The sequence below is a fragment of the Coregonus clupeaformis genome, chromosome 16, assembly GCF_020615455.1.
Source record: "Coregonus clupeaformis isolate EN_2021a chromosome 16, ASM2061545v1, whole genome shotgun sequence".
Classification (NCBI taxonomy): Eukaryota; Metazoa; Chordata; class Actinopteri; order Salmoniformes; family Salmonidae; genus Coregonus; species Coregonus clupeaformis.
Window position 1 is genome coordinate 31,266,963 of NC_059207.1, and position 19,979 is coordinate 31,286,941.

The 19,979-nt window shown below is 46.1% G+C and overlaps 1 protein-coding gene across 1 annotated transcript in view; it reads right to left on the bottom strand.

Moving 5' to 3' along the window:
* The window catches only part of LOC121584906 (WSC domain-containing protein 2-like), a 96,363-nt gene that overhangs the window by 26,484 nt on the left and 49,900 nt on the right, over nucleotides 1-19,979 (bottom strand). Inside the window, exons 4-5 of the mRNA XM_041901148.2 lie at nucleotides 13,594-13,708; nucleotides 2,442-2,626 (exon numbers count right to left, since the gene is read on the bottom strand). Coding sequence (XP_041757082.2) covers nucleotides 2,442-2,626; nucleotides 13,594-13,708 — 300 coding nt within the window. The remainder of the gene's footprint in view (nucleotides 1-2,441; nucleotides 2,627-13,593; nucleotides 13,709-19,979) is intronic.

The following is a 19,979-nucleotide window of genomic DNA, read 5'->3' on the forward strand; positions in this document are numbered from 1 at the left end:
GAAATTCAGCAGAAGATCATTGAGGACCATTAAAATTTTGAGGGTATCAACAGTGTCAGCCTCTCTACTGTTGATCGTGTCCTCAAGCGCAACAGACTGCGCATGAAACAGCTATACAGAGTGCCCTTTGATCGCAACTCAGACAGAGTCAAAGAGCAAAGATTCCAGTATGTACAGGTTGGCATATATGCAGACACATTCAATGTTGATTACTCTAAGTAGTGATTTACTGTAGTGGCCTAAATCACATTTTCCGTATCACTTACAAAACTATATATATTTCTACAGAGGGTTTTTTAACTGGATGCAATGGAAAGACCCCATCAATACATCTACATGGATGAAGCTGGGTTTAATCTCACCAAAAGGAGAAGGAGAGGCCGTAATGTGATTGGCCATCGGGCCATTGTTGGTGTTCCTGGGCAGCGTGGTGGCAATGTCACATTATGTGCTGCCATCAGCAATCATGGGGTTGTCCACCATCATGCCAACCTGGGGCCCTACAACACTCACCAGCTCCTCATTTTCCTCAATCACATGCGAGATGCTTTGTTAGGGCAGCAGGATGAGCATCCCATCTATGTTGTAGTTTGGGACAATGTGAGTTTTCACAGAGCCCTCCAGGTTAGAGAGTGGTACAATATGAACCAAGGTTTTATCAATCTTTGCCTTCCACCGTACTCCCCTTTCCTCAACCCCATTGAGGAATTCTTCTCCTCATGGCGGTGGAAGGTATATGAACGCCAACCTTACACCAGGGTAAATCTCCTGCAAGCCATGGGACTTGCCTGTGGTGACATAGGTGTGGAGGCATGCCAAGCCTGGATACGGCATGCCAGGGGTTTTTTCCCCCGTTGCCTGGCCAGACAAAATGTGGCCTGTGATGTGGATGAAGTCCTGTGGCCTGACCCAGTACGGAGACATGATGCTGTGGCTGAGTGATGCACTTATTTGTATATTTTTGTACTTTATTTTTTACATGGGCTTACTGTACACAAGTGGCAAACGCATAATATTTCTGTTTGTTTTTACAAGTGCTACATGTAAATGCACAAGATTTCTGTTTTGTCTTTTTGTACAAGTGCTAAATGCACAGTTTTTTTTTGTTTTGCAACATGCATTTAGCCTACAGTGAACAATAAACATTTATTTCTCCAGCTTCATGTCCTGAGCATTGTGTTTTCAATTTTTCTACGTAGTGTTTAGTGACTGTTCAGTAGTGTTTTTAATTTTGATTGACTCGGGGCACGATTTGACAACATAGTTCAGTTTTGAGCACAGATTGAACTGTTTTGAGGTGAAAGTTTGGTTTTGCAAGAAGAGTCTGAGGTTTTGTGAATGTAGCTTGAAAATTGGGTTTTGTGTTCACAGTTAAGAGAAAAGGAGAGCAGCTTTCAAGAAATGTGTCTTAGCAATCGAGAAAAACTGTAAATATCTCGATTTGTAGCGAATTTAAAAATAAATCTTGGGGATTGAACTTGATCATTTTTTAGGCCAAAACGGCTGTCCATTTTTTTGGGATTTAGCCGTTATGGCGATCGTAATTTACATAGGCTTTCTAGGGCAGACCAGGGCTTTTGGCACCACTAGGTTGCTACGCAGTAGCCGACCAGCAGAGCTTGTGACTTTGTGCTCCAGACTGGAAACTGGGGGCCTGGTCCCACCGCAGCTCACGGCATATCCATTTCCCCTCAGAGGGTTACATGGATAAACAGATAACAGCGTGCAGCTCGTTTAAAGACACCACAGTGACTCTCCTACATTCACTCTCTCTCTCCAGAATCCACTCTCTGTCTCTCTCTGTCTCTCTGTCTGTCACTGTCTCTCTCTCTGTCTGTCTGTTTCTCTATCTCCCCCCTCTCTTTCTCCCTCCTGCCTCTCCCTCTGCTGTTCTCTGGTAATAAATATGGTGGTGGGTAGTGTAGGTGAGGTCCACTTTTATTAATGAGAGCTCCTTCGACCCTGTTCACCTCCATCCAGGGTTGTTCTCACAAAAGGAGAGCAGTGTTAAACTGAAAAACACACCTTGCTGGGCTAGGTAGCACAGCTCTCTGGGGGAAAAGTAAACAACTGAACCAGGTTGCACCCGACCCTGGCTTCACTCCAGAACGAAATTATTCACCATCAAACCACCAAAATCAAAATATTTTATTAGCATAATCTGTATAACAACAATATGGATTGCAAAACAGTGCCAGGGACTGTGTAGAATCCTTTCAAGTATCTATTTTACAGTTAGTTAACCTTTAATGTTTTCTTTGCATATTAGCCTATAATATGAGGTAGAAGTCAGTCATGTTCAAAGAGAACAGTGCTGTGGTATGATTGCCTGGCTGCTCCTATCAGTACCCTTCTGGTTGTCATTGTGTGGGGTGCACCATGCCCCCTGAATGGATTACCCATGCCCTTGTGGAGTGTGGTGATGGGTGGTTAAAGCTCACAGCGGCGTGCTGACTCCTGGCTCAGCTCCAGTCTGTAGATGGACAGGCGATTGGCCCCTCCACACAGGTTGCCCTTGTCGCCCTTACACTCCATGTTGCATTCACTCTCAGAGGCGTTGGGAGCCTGGATCTTGTGGCCACAGTAGCACTCCGCCCCAAACTCTAGGCCTGAATACAGGTAGCCCCTGGTGAAAGGGAAACAGAGGGGGTTAACATGTTAATATTATCAATAATGGGGCGGATCACGGGACCCTTGAACGAGATAGCCGCATGAACTGAGAGCTCTTAATCTTACCTCCTATTCAAGTTAAACCCCATTAGCTTTAGTCAAAAAAGCCATGGCGGCTACAAAAGGCGACATTACATGTGACATTTTTACCCGGACTCGAGCAATAGCCATGGAAAAGCCTCCAAGAAAAAGCTAGCTTCAGAAAAAGCTAGCACCATTAGCCAGGAGCATGAGGACCCATCCCTTCCCGAGGCCCAACAACTGCCAACCTCGTCCTCTGTCAAAGACATCCTTTCTGAGCTGAGATCCCAACGTACAGAACTCAACATCAAACTAGATGGCATTAACTCTCAGCTCACTGCGATAGGGGGCAAAGTGACAACCCTGGAAAATGCCTTGCCTGACATCAACAACAAGATAGCCATCAATGTGGGATGCCTGAGTGAGGCAGAGGGGCAAATCCTATCCATGGAAAACTCAATGGCAGACGCAGTGGAAACAATAGAATCTGCTAAAAAGAAAACAGAGCATCTGGAAGAGAAAACGGAGGACCTGGCAAATAGGGGGTGAAGGAATAACTGTGTTCTATTAAACCTGGCTGAAAAAAAGAGGGAAACATGCCTCTGATCCGCTACCTGCAAGACAAACTCCCCGAGTGGCTCCACCTGTCCACCGACAGGCCCATAGAACTGGTGAGAGCTCACCGAGCACTAAGGCCCCCACCAGCAGCCAGACAACCACCGTGCCCAATCACCATACGTTTCCTGAGATTTCGCTGACAAGGAACGAGTGCTACAGGCGGCGAAAATCAACACCATTACCGTGGGAAACGCCAAACTCACCTTGCACCAGGACCTGTCAGCTGGAATACACCGAAAGCGCAGAGAGTTTGATGAGGTGAAGAAACACTTAATTGACCGAGGCATCTTCAGGGGATTCAAATACCCAAACGAGTTCAGGATTATTCACCAAGGAGCCCTGTGACACTTCAAAACTCCTGAAGAGGCAAATAGGTTTTTGAAGGACAATCCTGGCCACTGAGAAATGGACCGATGACTAAAAGTGATTACTGTTATTACTATTGGAGGTAAGACAACATATAGCCGCCGTCCAATGACCCACCTGCTCCGCTAAATGTAATTTTAGCCGTCTGCAAGAGGGTTAGGCCTAGGCCTGCTAAAGTTTTAGCCTACTTTTATTTTCCCTTTTATGTCAAGTGAGAAAATTCACAATTTACAGCCTGTTATCTTGTTTGTAGAACATATAGGCTATTTGGCAGACAAAGTGATCAGACACTGTGTAAATTTTATATTAGGCATATAACTTACTTTTTATATATATATAATTTTCACATAGGCCTTCACCATTAATAGCCTGTCGATTACGACACATCTATAGACCTAACGAGAGGATCAGTGTGTCAATTGTATGTTTATGGTTATGACCGTCTTATTCTGTTGATATTTCATTTTAATAATAACAAACAACTTATTCTATAGATCCCTCTTAGGGATTTGCTCCCTCATTTCTGTTTTATTTAGTCCAAATGATTAGGCCTATGTCCTTTGGGGGATGTATTTGTAGGCTAGGCTATTGATTTTATTTACTTTATTTCTCCCTCTCTTTGTCACGATCGTCGGTGAGAGAGGAGGACCAAGGCGCAGCGTTGAATGCGAACATATTTATTTATATAATGATCACACGAACAAAACAACAAAACGAAAACGTGACGTCCCTGGTTACATACACGAACCAACACGGAACAAGAAACCACAATGAATGAATGCCTAACGGCTACCTAAGTATGACTCCCAATCAGAGACAACGAGCTACAGCCGTCTCCGATTGGGAGCCACCCTGGCCAACATAGATATACAACAACTAGAACCAACACACATGAAAACTCACACCCTGGCTCAACATACTAGAGTCCCCCAGAGCCAGGGCGTGACAGTACCCCCCTAAAGGCGCGGACTCCGACCGCGCCAACCAATACTACAGGGGAGGGACCGGGTGGGCACTCCGCCTTGGCGGCGGATCCGGCTCGGGCATGATCCCCACTCGCTCTCTAACCCCCCAAAGTACCCCTGGTCCGGTCTGGCCCTGCTGACCGGAGCTGGACTGCACACTGGTGGAGCGGATTGCTCTAGCTCCGGCGTGAAGCAGCTGACCCGTGCTGAACCAGGCACCAGTGGAACAGGCACGGGCTGTGCCGGACTGATGACGCACACCACTGGCTTGGTGTGGGGAGCATGAACGGCCCGAGCCGGGCTGACGAAACGCACCCCTGACTTGGTGCGGGGAGCAGGAGCGGGCCGAACCGGGCTGACGAAACGCACCACTGACTTGGTGCGGGGAGCAGGAACGGGCCGAGCCGGGCTGACGGGCGCACCACCGACTTGGTGCGGGGAGCAGGAACGGGCCGAGCCGGGCTGACGAGCGCACCACTGACTTGGTGCGGGGAGCAGGAACGGGCCGAGCCGGGCTGACGAGCGCACCACTGACTTGGTGCGGGGAGCAGGAACGGGCCGAGCCGGGCTGACGAAGCGCACCACTGACTTGGTGCGGGGGAGCAGGAACGGGCCGAGCCGGGCTGACGAGCGCACCACTGACTTGGTGCGGGGAGCAGGAACGGGCCGAGCCGGGCTGACGATGCGCACCATTGGCCTGGTACGGGGAGCAGGAACAGGCCGGACCGTACTGGGGACACACACCACTGGTCCCACGCAGGGATCTGGAATGGGCCGGACCGGACTGGTAACACACCCCCAGTACCTCTCGCCGTGCCTCTACACCTTCCATCCCCTCTTCGACCAGTGGCCCCCGTAACCTGGCGGCCTCCTCTGCCAACCCGCTGGGCCGCTCTGCCGCGGTCTCCTGCTGGCCCGTCGTCCCACGGCGTTAGCCCCCCTAAAACATTTCTGGGCGTCTCTCCTACCCGTGGACCAGGTCTCCATGTCCCTCGCCAGCCTTTCGCCCTTCTGCTTCCATGTCAAGCCCTTCTCTTCCTCACCCGGCTTGACCCAGTCGAGGAGGCGAAGGAGATCTGCTAGAGATCTCCCTGGCGATGGCTCCTGGACACGCTGCTTGGTCCAGTCTTGGTGGTTTCTTCTATCACGATCGTCGGTGAGAGAGGAGGACCAAGGCGCAGCGTTGAATGCGAACATATTTATTTATATAATGATCACACGAACAAAACAACAAAACGAAAACGTGACGTCCCTGGTTACATACACAAACCAACACGGAACAAGAAACCACAATGAATGAATGCCTAACGGCTACCTAAGTATGACTCCCAATCAGAGACAACGAGCTACAGCCGTCTCCGATTGGGAGCCACCCTGGCCAACATAGATATACAACAACTAGAACCAACACACATGAAAACTCACACCCTGGCTCAACATACTAGAGTCCCCAGAGCCAGGGCGTGACACTCTTTTTTACTGTGGCCTAGGCGGGGGCTATATTGGCATTCACTTAATGCGGGGCGGAGAGGATGAGTCTCTCTCAGGAGAAGTTGTGTGTTGTGAACTGTTCCCATTTTTCGGAATACAGAATTGTGACTGAGCTTGGGGTTAACAGATCCAACAGGATATGTCGAGTTGTTTGGGAATTCGGCTGGGGTGTTCAGAGATTGTTATTTTATGTACACGGTTTATTTTTATTTTATTTGATCGCAGTTGTAACTATTATCCACCTATACCCAGAGTTGACTTGCACTAGAGTTCAATCACTGTACGATGACGTTGACTAGTACCTTAAATCTACATGGAACTGCCATGGGCTAGGTCATGCAATAAAACTGAAAAAGATACTATGTGCTCTCAAAAAGGAAAAAGCAGACATTGCACTATTACAAGAGACACACCTCTGTGATGTTGAACATGCTAAACTCCGCAGAGCTTGTGTGGGACAGGTGTATTTCTTATCTTTCAAATCTAACAGTAGAGGCACAGCCATACTTATCCATAAGCATGTTCCATTCATAATTAACAAAAACATGACTGATCGAGAGGGGAGATTTATTCTGATAACTGGGTCACTGTTTGGGCAACCAATTACTATCTTAAATGTATATGCCCCTAACACAGATACAGTGGCTTGCGAAAGTATTCAACACCCTTGGCATTTTTCCTATTTTGTTGCATTACAACCTGGAATTTAAATAGATTTTTTGGGGGTTTGTATCATTTGATTTACACAACATGCCTACCACTTTGAAGATGCAAAATAAAAAAATTTGTGAAACAAACAAGAAATAAGACAAAAAAACAGAAAACTTGAGCGTGCATAACTATTCACCCCCCAAAGTCAATACTTTGTAGAGCCACCTTTTGCAGCAATTACAGCTGCAAGTCTCTTGGGGTATGTCTCTATAAGCTTGGCACATCTAGCCACTGGGATTTCTTCCCATTCTTCAAGGCAAAACTGTTCCAGCTCCTCCACAGATCTCAATTGGATTGAGGTCTGGGCGTTGACTAGGCCATTCCAAGACATTTAAATGTTTCCCCTTAAACCACTCAAGTGTTGCCCTCGCAGTATGCTTAGGGTCATTGTCCTGCTGGAAGGTGAACCTCTGTCCCAGTCTCAAATCTCTGGAAGACTGAAACAGGTTTCCCTCAAGAATTTCCCTGTATTTAGCGTCATCCATCATTCCTTCAATTCTGACCAGTTTCCCAGTCCCTGCCGATGAAAAAACATCTCCACAGCATGATGCTGCCACCACCATGCTTCACTGATGTTCAAAGTTTCGGATATTGATTTATAACCCAACCCTGATCTGTACTTCTACACAACTTTGTCCCTGACCTGTTTGGAGAGCTCCTTGGTCTTCATGGTGCCGCTTGTTTGGTGGTGCCCCTTGCTTAGTGGTGTTGCAGACTCTGGGGCCTTTCATAACAGGTGTATATATACTGAGATCATGTGACAGATCATGTGACACTTAGATTGCACAGAGGTGGACTTTATTTAACTAATTATGTGACTTATGAAGGTAATTGGTTGCACCAGATCTTATTTAGGAGATTCATAGCAAAGGGGGTGAATACATATGCATGCACCACTTTTCCGTTATTTATTTTTTAGAATGCTTTGAAACAAGTTATTTTTTTCATTTCACTTCACCAATTTGGACTATTTTGTGTATGTCCATTACATTAAATCCAAATAAAAATCAATTTAAATGACAGGTTGTAATGCAACAAAATTGGAAAAAAAACGCCAAGGGGGATGAATACTTTTGCAAGGCACTGTACTCTTGCTTTCATGTCGAAAATGATAACCCTGTTCAATGAGCATTGTGTTTCATTTAGAGTGCTGGCTGGAGATTTTAATTGTACCCTCAACTCAACTCTGGACAAATCATCTCAGGTCCCCACCACAAACCCTAGATTGGTAAAGATGTTGAACTTTCTTACTAGAGAGATAGGACTGATAGATATCTGGAGAGAGACTAATGGCTTATCTATGGACTATACATATTACCCCAATGTCCATAACACCTACTCTCGTATAGATTACATTTGTATCCCAAAGATTTTCATAAATTCTGCCACTTGTAAAATAGGACTCATAGCACTTTCAGATTACGCCTTTGTCCGCCTCCGCTTTGACCGCTGTAAAAACATCCCGAGGTCAAAGACCTGGAAATTCAACACCTCCATGTTATCAAACGAAGCATTCCATACATTGGTCTCTACATGGATAGACAACTACACACAAGACAACAAAGACTCCTGTTTCTCCGGCCACAATGTGGGACGCTGCAAAAGCCACACAAAGAGGTCATCTAATTGCATATGCTTCCTCTTAGAAAAAAGCAATGTAAGCACACAGGTTAGATCTTGAGAGGGAAGTGGAACGCTGCAAAAAAAAGAGCAGATTGCTTGAATACCAATTTTAAAAAGAGCAGTCAGAGCAATCATGGCCATCCCAACAGCAGATGACGAGGTCACATATGATCCAAATAAGATAAATGTAACTTTTCATGAATTTTACTGCAAATTATATACTTCTGAGAGAAAACATACAGATGCAGAACTCTGTTCCTTCCTAGAGGGAATCTCGCTACCAAAGCTATCAGAGACCGACCAAGAAGGTCTCAACTCCCCCTTCACTCCAGAGGAGTCCCCAGGCCCAAATGGATTCCACAGAGAGTTCTGCAAAGCTTTTTGGCCCCAGCTTAGCCCTATTTTCATGCCAATGCTGGATGATTTTTGCGAAAACAGAGCTCTCCCAGACTCTATGTACACAGCCCGCATTACAGTGTTGCTCAAAAAAGACAAGGACCCTCTATCCTGCTCGTCCTTCCGATTTCGACTACAAAATAATTACCAAATTGTTCGCCAAAAGACTTAACACTCTTCTTCCCAAAATAATAAAAGCGGACCAAACTGGATTTATTAGAGACAGGTACTCTTCTGATAACATTTGCCGTCTTTTTGACATTATAGATCAAGTAAATGCACAGAAGACCCCTGTCCTGCTGGCTTCACTGGATGCTGAGAAAGCGTTCGACCGGATGGAGTGGAGCATTCTGTTCTCAGTCTTAGAAAAGTTCAATATGGGCCCAAACTTTATTAAATGGATTAAGTTTCTATATTTTCATCCAAATGCCATGGTGTCTACTAATGGTCTGAACTCTGACAGATTCTCTTTGGGACGTGACACAAGACAAGGATGCTCGCTGTCCCCTCTGCTCTGCTTGTTGGGGGCGGAGCCTTTCTGCAGGCGGCCTTCAGCACAAGATTTTGCTCTATGCGGAGGATGTCTTGCTCTACATATCCAACCCTGAGAAATCCCTCCCTCCCATTTTAGACACAATTGCTCAGTATGGCAAGTTTTCAGGATATAAGATACATTTTAACAAATCCTTTGTTTGCCTTCTCAATCGTACACTCATCAGGTCTATGAAGACACTCTGCCCGTTCCAATGGAAGACACAGGGGTTTCAATACTTTGAAATTTTTGTCAGGTCTTACCAGCGTGTTTCTCCTGTTCTCAAGTTTTGTTTTCTAGTCTTCCCAGTTTTGACCTTTCTGCCTGTCCTGACCCTGAGCCCTCCTGCCGTTCTGTCCCTGATTGACTCTGCCTTGTATTAGGAACCTGTGCCTGCCCTCGACCTGCCCTTTGCCTGCCCCTTTGTTGTAATAAATATTCTGAGAATCAAACTATCCGCCTCCAGTGTCTGCATCTGGGTCATATCCTGAGTCGTGATAAATATAAAAATGAAAGAATCTAATTACACATTTTTGTACAAATTGTATTATACCCTAGTGAGACTCCATATAATGAATACAGACATTTCTCCTGATTGTAAAATATCTACCTCTGAAAGTGGAACCTATATGCATGTATTTTGGAGTTGTAGAGAGATTACCAGATTTAGGCAATCTATACATACTGCTGCACACAAAATATTAGATGTACAGTTTGATATGACCCTGTGTCTCTATCTTCTTAATGCTCAGCAGGACATTGTTCTTGATCCAGACAGAGAAAAGGTGTTTATGACGACCACATACTTTGCTAAAAAATGTATTATCCTACTGTGGCCTTCTAATTCCTCTCCTACATTTAAAATGTGGATTGACCAGATTGTTGATTTCTTCCTCTTTAAAAGCTCACTTATGACCTCTGCAAGAGACAGCCCAGGTCTGATAGACTCTGGTCTCCACTACTCAACTATATTTCAAACTGGACAGAATTAATGGGGTTATTAAGGAAATGTGTATATCTACAGTACATGTTGTGTAAGGTGCTGTAAAACTAATTATTTGCACGTTGTCTCAGCTAAAGCTGGAAATAGCTAACATGAGCACAGATAGTGTTGCTGCAAATTTGTTGTTTGTTTTTAATTTTATTTTATTATATTATTTATATCTGCCACATCTGTGAATGTTGAATGTGTTTTGTTTGTTGATTGAAAAACAAGAAAACTTAATAAAACTATATCATCAATAATAACAGAGAGGATCTGGCTCACACAAGAATATTCAACATTGGTTGCAACATGATGAGAAATAACAATGTCCCTACAGTAGAAAGACTCTCAGGGCTTCTAGTGGGGATCTGTCAACATCCTGTCTCACCAACTGCAGTCTGCAATGTCTGACCAGAGGGAAGTGGTCTTGTATTTCAGGATTCGATTATGCATGCAGCAGCAAGACACACGTCACCCTCTCTCTCAGCAGTTCTCGCTGCAGTCAGTCCACTAATAGGGTGAATGACTCATAGACAGTCAGTTGGGTAACCAGCAGTAACCTCACTCGCCCTCTCCAAGATGAAGAGAGCCCTCTGGGTGGACAAGGGTGGGATCAGAGAGAGAGTGCATGCATTAATACTGCACCAAGACACCAGAGCTTTTTTAAAGAAATACATTTTCTAGGGTGATGCTGATTAGGAAGTCCATGCAGAGTACAGTATTCTGGAAGGCTCTATCCATCAAACACACATGGCCTGTACACTCCTTGGGGTACAGTAACCTGGAAGTGGCACATGAGGGATGCATATTTGATTCTTCAGAGGCCTTTAGAATACCAATAGATGGCGAACACAACACAGCCTTTACACAAAACAGCTGGGTTGCAGGCATTTGGTTACTTAATTTGGTTGTTTTCTTTTAAATCAGCACGGTTGGGTTGTTGATGCTGGAGTATTGATACTGGGTTATTGAGATATTACCCAGCAGGTCAGATCAGAAGAATGGAGGCGTGGCTTAGTAGGAACGTGGCTTTCAGATAGTTATTTTTGGCCACCTGTGAGAGTAAATGTAATTCCGGTTCATCTGTTCTGTTGTATTGTTATCACATGTTAAGGCTGAATACTGACACTTTTGTAGCTTTAATGAGGCTTACACACGTGTATGAGTTCCTCAAGAGCCTATGCATTTCCCAATGTTGGGATAGTTACCACTTTGTTACAATATGTCAAAAATAATGTTATTAAGTTTATATTAGAATATGTAATGTGCAAAAATATTAAAGGAAAACTAGAATTTGTAGTGTACTAACTTAACATGATGACGTTTAGTCTCACGGGTGGCCAAAAATAACTATCTAAAAGCCACGCCCCTGATATTGCACGACTCCTGAAAATCACCTATGGATTATATTAAAAAATACCCAGCTGCTGGGTCAACCCAGGATGAAAATGAATAAAAACCCAATTTATGGTTAAATTAACCCAAGTTTTGAGGGAGTTTGCAATTGGCATGCTGACTGCAGGAATGTCCTCCAGAGCTGTTGCCAGAGAATTGAATGTTAATTTCTCTACCATAACCCGCCTCCAACGTCGTTTTAGAGAATTTGGCAGTATGTCCAACCGGCCTCCCAACCGCAGACCACGTGTAACCACGCCAGCCCAGGACCTTCACATCTGGCTTTGTCACCTGCGGGATCGTCTGAGACAAGCCACCCGGACAGCTGATGAAACTGTGGGTTTGCGTAACCGAATAATTTCTGCACAAACTGTCAGAATCCATCTCAGGGAAGCTCACCTGCATGCTCGTCGTCCTCACCAGGGTCTTGCCATTACTGCAGTTCGGCATCGTAACCGACATCACTGGGCAAATGCTCACCTTCGATGGCCACTGGCACGCTGGAGAAGTGTGGTCTTCACGGATTAATCCTGGTTTCAACTGTACCGGGCAGATCGCAGTCAGCGTGTATGGTGTCGTGTGGGCGAGCGGTTTGCTGATTTCAACATTGTGAACAGATGTGGGGTTATGGTATGGGCAGGCATAAGCTACGGACAATGAACACAATTGCATTTCATCGATGGCAATCTGAATGCACAGAGATACCATGACGAGATCCTGAGGCCCATTGTTGTGCCATTCATTCACCGCCATCACCTCATGTTTCAGCATGATAATGCACGGCCCCATGTCGCAAGGATCTGTACACAATTCCGTGAAGCTGAAAATGTCCCAGTTCTTCCATGGCCTGCATACTCACCAGACATGTCACCCATTGAGCATGTTTGGGATGCTCTGGATTTACATGTGCAACAGCGTGTTCCTGTTCCCACCAATATCCAGCAACTTCGCACAACAATAATATATTTTTTAATTCTGATTTTTCAGGGAGTGCTGCAGCACCCTTAGCACCCCTACTTTCCACAGCTATGGATTTGTCTGCATATGAGCAGCCTGCTCTGGGAGGGGTTGGAGGAGAGAGAGAGAGAGAGGAGCAGAAGAGGAAGATGAAAACATGCTCTCTACTTCTCCCCTCTCTCTCTCTCTCTTCTCTTGTTTTCCTCCTCTCTTTCTCTAGTAATGGAATGCATTGGGCTGAGCCATTGGGAGAGAGAGAGGGACAGTAGGAGGCAAGGTGGACCGGGAGAAAGAGATTATTTGAAGAAAATATGATAGGAGGAGGACAGAGGCAGGCTAAGAGAGAGAGAAATAGAGAAAGAGAGAGAGAAAGAGAAAGAGAGAAAGAGAGCGAGAAGGAGAGAAAAACAGAGAGAGACAGAGATAAATAATGTGAAAAAAGTATGGAGACTACAGTTATAGAGAGCTAATGTGAAGGAAAGGAAGAGAGAGATGGTAGAGGCTGAGAGTGTATGATAGCTGGGCCAAGGCCCTATATCCATTAGACAGGACTCATTTCATTCTGCCAGACATGTTAATCTACTACACACTGATCAGGTACACAACCTTTACTCCTCACTCCCACCCTGTGACTGTGTGTGTGTGTGTGTTTGTATATGTTTATATGCGTGCATGAGTGCGTGCGTGTGTTTGTAACATAAGCATTTTATATCCTGTCATTCCTCAGCCAAACACTTACAGTAGCAACCACCAATTAATTAAGAAGTAACAAGGACAGTAAGCACACCAGAGGACATTTGATTGCTTGTTATGTCTTTGTACTGAATCGTCGTGTTTGTGAGTTTTTATATTCCCAGGCCTACCTTTCAGCACAGTTGTCCTGGCAACGGAAGACCGTCATTTTCTTGTAGTCAAAAAAGGACACTCCCCTAAGTGCTCTTTTCGCTGTGTCATCAATATAGCAGCCAATGTACTTTGCTGTAAGAGAGAAGAACATAACATTTCTGATAATAAATCAAATATACACAATTCAAGCAGACCAATTAATATTATAGGAGACAAGGGAGATAGGCAATAATGTAGTTTTGGACAGCACATGACGAAAACATTTTTGTTTTTTTGTTTTGTTTAAAATGTAATTCCATAGCTTATGTGAGAAAAAAAGTAACATTTTAGAACATTTCCAATGGTATTTGCTTATTAATACAGCCATGGTAACTTCTGTAGAGACAATCTGTAAATCAGTAAAAAAACTCATCAATCTGCTCCATACAGTGCAGACACACTGCAGGGCAATACTGCTGCTCAAGGAATCAATACCAGACTAGCATGTTTATTTATAAAGACACACAACCCCTTCTAGTGGCCTGCTACTGCAATGGCACTCAGTCCACTTCCTCTCTGACTTATTCAAAGTGAGTAAGGAGGGAGGGAGGGCTGATCATGTCCTTCAGCAATAGGACTGGTTGATCCTTCCAAACCTCCTTCCTGCTCTGTCTGTGAGGTAGCATGCTGGATAGACCAATCCAAAACCCACACCATCTGTCCCCTGCAATCTCCAAATGGGGGGGGGGGGTTGAACAATGCACATCCTAACCCACCACATTACTGTAATTGTAATGGTCTAAAAGGCAGTTGAGCGGCAGTCTGCGGTGCTCTGTAGGACCTTGCAGTAATCTTCCTCCCAGACATAGCAGCACAGCAGACTGAGCATGATCACTAATCTGCTTTATGACAAAGGGAAGCAGTGATTTAGCTCTACTGAACTGCACTTCAATGGGGCTGACCTTCCACCTTCCGTTTTTGTGCTGAGTTTATTAAATTAAATAATCAGATCAGCAGCCATACAGGGAAGCAGAGATACTGTATATATCTGCAGGTTGTGACGTAAGCACAGTCATGTGGCAATAAGATTAACAACAGACACATAATATAAATGCTCTACTGTACGAACAAATACTTTGTGTACACAGATGAATGGCAGGAGTGCAGGGCAACCACTCAGCCACCTGTATAGAGTTGTATTCAGGGCTGTGATGATAGGTAGGCATCTCTCTCATTCAGAAGATCTGGTGCTGACAGGTGATGGATAATGGTTCCATTTCAAACAGCTGTGTTTTTCCTCTCGATTTCCCAAACAAATAACAGACGTCAGAAACAATCTGCCTCTCTGAGTTTGACGCCACAGTATGAGCTTACTGTCTCCCCTCTCGAATAATGTTATTATCTTATTATATAATCTTATTATATACTATACAGTAATGTTCTGGCCTCATGAGGGATGTCAACAGATACAATTACTCTGTACTGGATAACAACAATACCCTTGCTGGATTATTCCTTAAAACAGGGTAGATGAGGTGGTTGAATACAGGGAAGACAGTATTTGGTTAATGTTTCTTTCAGACAGTGTGTGTGTGTGCGTGTGCATACGTGTGCATACCCATGTGTGTATGGTGGGGAGCGGGTTGGGTGTGGCTGCTCTTGACGAGAACATGACAGGGGCCTGGAGTGTGATGAGGGGGCGGTGGGGATGGTGGAGCACTGTGGCACATAGGAGTTGTGGATGAAGGGGAGCTGCGCTGCTTTGAAAGCACTAATTACTCTTTCAGCTAGCGCTCTGCTGTGGTTGTGTGGGGGTTACCACTTCACAGAGAAAGAACAGAGGGAGGAGAGAGAGAGAGAGAGAGAGAGAGAGAGAGAGAGAGAGAGAGAGAGAGAGAGCGAGAGCAAGGACCTAGACAGAGAGGACATACTACATGGAGACAAACTGAGGGCCTCTCATATGATCTGATAATCCGTAGCAATAATACATGTACTATATAAATCACGTTTTGTGTTTCTCTCAATCAGAAAGATGGAAAACAATCATATACCATATGAATACCATATGAATGCAACAAAAACAATCCCTGTGCAAATCAATTCCACTCAGGAACTGCTTGTGCTTGTAATACCTATTTCTCTAATGCATAGGCTTACTATATGTAGGTATCCTAGCACTATGAAGGTAATACTCATAGAAATAGATTATATCTCTATGGTTATACTACTGTCATCTGGTACAAATCCTACTATATACTTTAAAGTCCAGTATGGGGAATGTAAAGATCAATGAGGAGGATAACATGATTAGATGTGAGGGAATTAGGGCGGTGCGCTGTGCTGTGCTGTGCTCTTCTGGCACTCCCAGTCTGCTACCAGCTGCTCACAGAAGCCAGCCATGTGGAGTCCCTGTCACACCCTGGTTCTGGGACTCATTATGTTGAGCCAGGGTGTGTGCAGTCTATGTGGTTTTGTTCTATGTTGGGTGTCAAAGTGTTGTAATTATGTTGATTAGTCATGTGACTCCCAATCGGAGGTAACGAGTGTCAGCTGTCGGCTCGTTATCTCTGATTGGGAGCCATATTTATTCTGTATGTGTTCTTGTGGGCATGGTGGGTTATTGTTTCCTTGTTGCTGTTAGTGTATATCAGTATTTGGACTTCACTTTGTCCTATTTGGTTTGTTGTTTTTTGATCGTGGTTTCTTTAATTTAATAAAGTCTACGATGTGCGTCGCCAGCCGGCCTGAACTGGCCGTCTGCCCAACGCCCGCCTGAACTGCCCGTCTGCCCAACGCCGTCTGAACTACCCGCTCTGCCCAACGCCGCCTGAACTGCCCGTCTGCCCAACGCCGTCTGAACTGGCCGTCTGCCCAACGCCGTCTGAACTGCCCGTCTGCCCAACGCTCGTCTGAACTGCCCGTCTGCCCAACGCCGTCTGAACTGCCCGTCTGCTCAACGGCGCCTGAACTGCCGGCTGCCCAACGCCGTCTGAACTGCCCGTCTGCCCAACGCCGTCTGAACTGCCCGTCTGCCCAACGCCGGTCTGAACTGTCCGTCTGCCCAACGCCCGTCTGAACTGCCCGTCTGTACTGAGCCTGCAAAGCCGCCCGTCTGCCATGAGCCTTCAGAGCCGTCCGCCAGACCGGAGCGCTAGGAGCTCTCCGCCAGACAGGATCAGCCAGAGCCTTCCGCCAGACAGGATCAGCCAGAGCCTTCCGCCAGACAGGATCAGCCAGAGCCTTCCGCCAGACAGGAGCAGCCAGAGCCTTCCGTCAGACCGGATCAGCCAGAGCCTTCCGCTCAGACAGGATCAGCCAGAGCCTTCCGCCAGACAGGATCAGCCAGAGCCTTCCGCCAGACAGGAGCAGCCAGAGCCTTCCGTCAGACCGGATCAGCCAGAGCCTTCCCGCCAGACAGGATCAGCCAGAGCCTTACGCCAGACAGGATCAGCCAGAGCCTTCCGCCAGACAGGAGCAGCCAGAGCCTTCCGTCAGACCCGGATCAGCCAGAGCCTTCCGCCAGACAGGATCAGCCAGAGCCTTCCGCCAGCCATGAGCAGCCAGATCCGTCAGCCAGCCATGAGCAGCCAGATCCGTCCAGCCAGCTATGAGCAGCCAGATCCGACAGCCAGCCATGAGCAGCCAGATCCGTCAGCCAGCCACGAGCAGCCAGATCCGTCAGCCAGCCACGAGCAGCCAGGATCCGTCAGCCAGCCATGAGCAGCCAGACCCGTCAGCCAGCCATGAGCAGCCAGATCCGTCAGCCAGCCATGAGCAGCCAGATCCGTCAGCCAGCCATGAGCAGCCAGATCCGTCAGCCGCCAGGATCCGCCAGATCCGACAGCCAGCCAGGATCCGCCATCTAGTCAGGTACTGCCCCTGAGTCCGGTGCTGCCCCTTAGCCCGGTACTGCCCCTTAGTCCTGTACTGCCCTTTAGTCCGGTACTGCCCGTAGTCCGGTGCTGCCCCCTTAAACCAGTGGGGGGTCATTTGGAGGAACCTACGTAGCGGGTAGTGACGATGGTGGGGTGGTGGTCTAGGCCGGAGCCAGAACCGCCACCGAGGAGGTATGCCCGCCCAGCCCTCCCCTGTTTGGGGTTTTGAGGCGCGGTCGCAGTCCGCGCCTTTAGGAGGTACTGTCACACCCCTGGTTCTGGGACTCATTATGTTGAGCCAGGGTGTGTGCAGTCTATGTGGTTTTGTTCTATGTTGGGTGTCAAAGTGTTGTAATTATGTTGATTAGTCATGTGACTCCCAATCGGAGGTAACGAAGTGTCAGCTGTCGGCTCGTTATCTCTGATTGGGAGCCATATTTATTCTGTATGTGTTCTTGTGGGCATGGTGGGTTATTGTTTCCTTGTTGCTGTTAGTGTATATCAGTATTTGGACTTCACTTCGTCCTATTTGGTTTGTTGTTTTTTGATCGTGGTTTCTTTAATTTAATAAAGTCTACGATGTTCGCTCAACACGCTGCGCTTTGGTCTCCTCCTTTCGACGATCGTGACAGTCCCATGCTAAATGAATCTACATCACTTCACAGGAGCTCAAGCCAGCTCTTTTTGGGAAAGGTTAATTGCCATGGACATGCTACATATGGCCCATGAAAATGAGCAGTGCAGGATTTTACCCAAGATTGGAGATCTATGCTTAGAAACCATCTGTTAGGAGTGTGAGCCCTTCAAACATCAGTCCGGATTAGCCTAATGGGCAGAGATTGAGCCAATACTTAAATTAGCTTAGTTTTTGAATTATATTTTGTGGTTTGGTTCCAAGTCACTTGTCTGTGGCATCTTGGTATCTAGGTAATACTTACAATGTTACACCAGATGTTGCGAAGGATAGCTCCATTATATGGGTAAACATACATAGTAAAATATAGGGAAAACCTGCTATCACTGTAAAGCGAATCAGTACGTTCTGAATATCCCCCTGACAAAACCATGCTCAGTGGCCTGCTGGTGGGTGTTGACTGACTGTGGGCAAGGAGGACCAGGGTGGGTGGCACCACTGAGCTAACTGAGCCCCTGGTTCTAGATCTCCCTGGGAGAGAGTTCTTCATCTCCCTGGAGCTACAAGCTCTCACAGTCTCACGTCAGAATTAGACGTTCATCCATGTTTCTCAATCGTCACATTTTTAAGTTGTTCCAAACATCAAATGTCGAAGTGTTTAAGGTTAAGTTTAGACATTAACTCCAAATGGTTAAGGTAAGGGTTAAGGTTTGGGATAGGCTTAAAATAAAAATATCAAAAACAACTTTCTATCGCTGGATTCAAACATGCAACCTTTGGAATCAGAGGTGGAAGCTTAAGCCCATCCGCCATCCCCGTCCATAATGTCCTAGCAACACCGAAATCTACTTGAAGGTAACAGTGCTCACTGTTGCCCATAATGGCCAGTTTCCAAATCCCAATGTCCTCAGACATGGATGAAAGTCAAATACTGACTTGTATTACGGGTGACCTGCCTGCCCTGGAGAGGCATCACCTGAAGGGCCAATTACAGTTGAAGTCAGAAGTTTACATACAACTTAGCCAAATACATTTAAACTCAGTTTTTCACAATTCCTGACATTTAATCCTAGTAAAAAATCCCTGTTTTAGGTCAGTTAAGATCACCACTTTATTTTAAGAATGTGAAATGTCAGAATAATAGTAAAGAGAATGATTTATTTCAGCTTTTATTTCTTTCATCGCATTCTCAGTGGGTCAGAAGTTTACATAAACTCAATTAGTATTTGGTAGCATTGCCTTTAAATTGTTTAACTTGGGTCAAACATTTTGGCTAGCCTTCCACAAGCTTCCCACAATAAACATGTTCCACCTAGCCTGACGAGGGTTCAATCTCCTAGCTGCCCGGATGTACTCCAGGTTACGATGGTCAGTCAGAATGAGAAAAGGGTGTTGAGCCCCCTCAAGCCAATGCCTCCACACCTTTAGGGCTTGAACCACGGCTAACAGCTCCCTGTCCCCTACGTCATAATTACGCTCCGCCGGACTGAGCTTCTTAGAATAAAAAGCGCAGGGACGGAGCTTAGGAGCGTGCCAAGCGGGGTCCGGGTGCGCCAGCACCGGAGCCGAAGTGAACAGGTCCTTCAGTTTACAAAACGCCCTGTCCGCTTCAGCAGACCACTGCAAACGCACCGGGCCCCCCTTCAGCAGGGAAGTAATGGGAGCTGCTACCTGTCCAAAACCCCGGATAAACCTCCGGTAGTAATTGGCAAAACCCAAAAACTGCTGCACCTCTTTAACAGTGGTTGGGGTTTGCCAGTTACGCACGGCTGACACACGGTCAATCTCCATCTTCACCCCTGCCGCTGACAACCGATGACCCAAGAAGGAGATGGACGCCTAAACTGCAATATTATTTTGTGGCCTTTCTCTTGCATTTCAATGATGGAACCAAAAAATAAATAGAAAACGCATG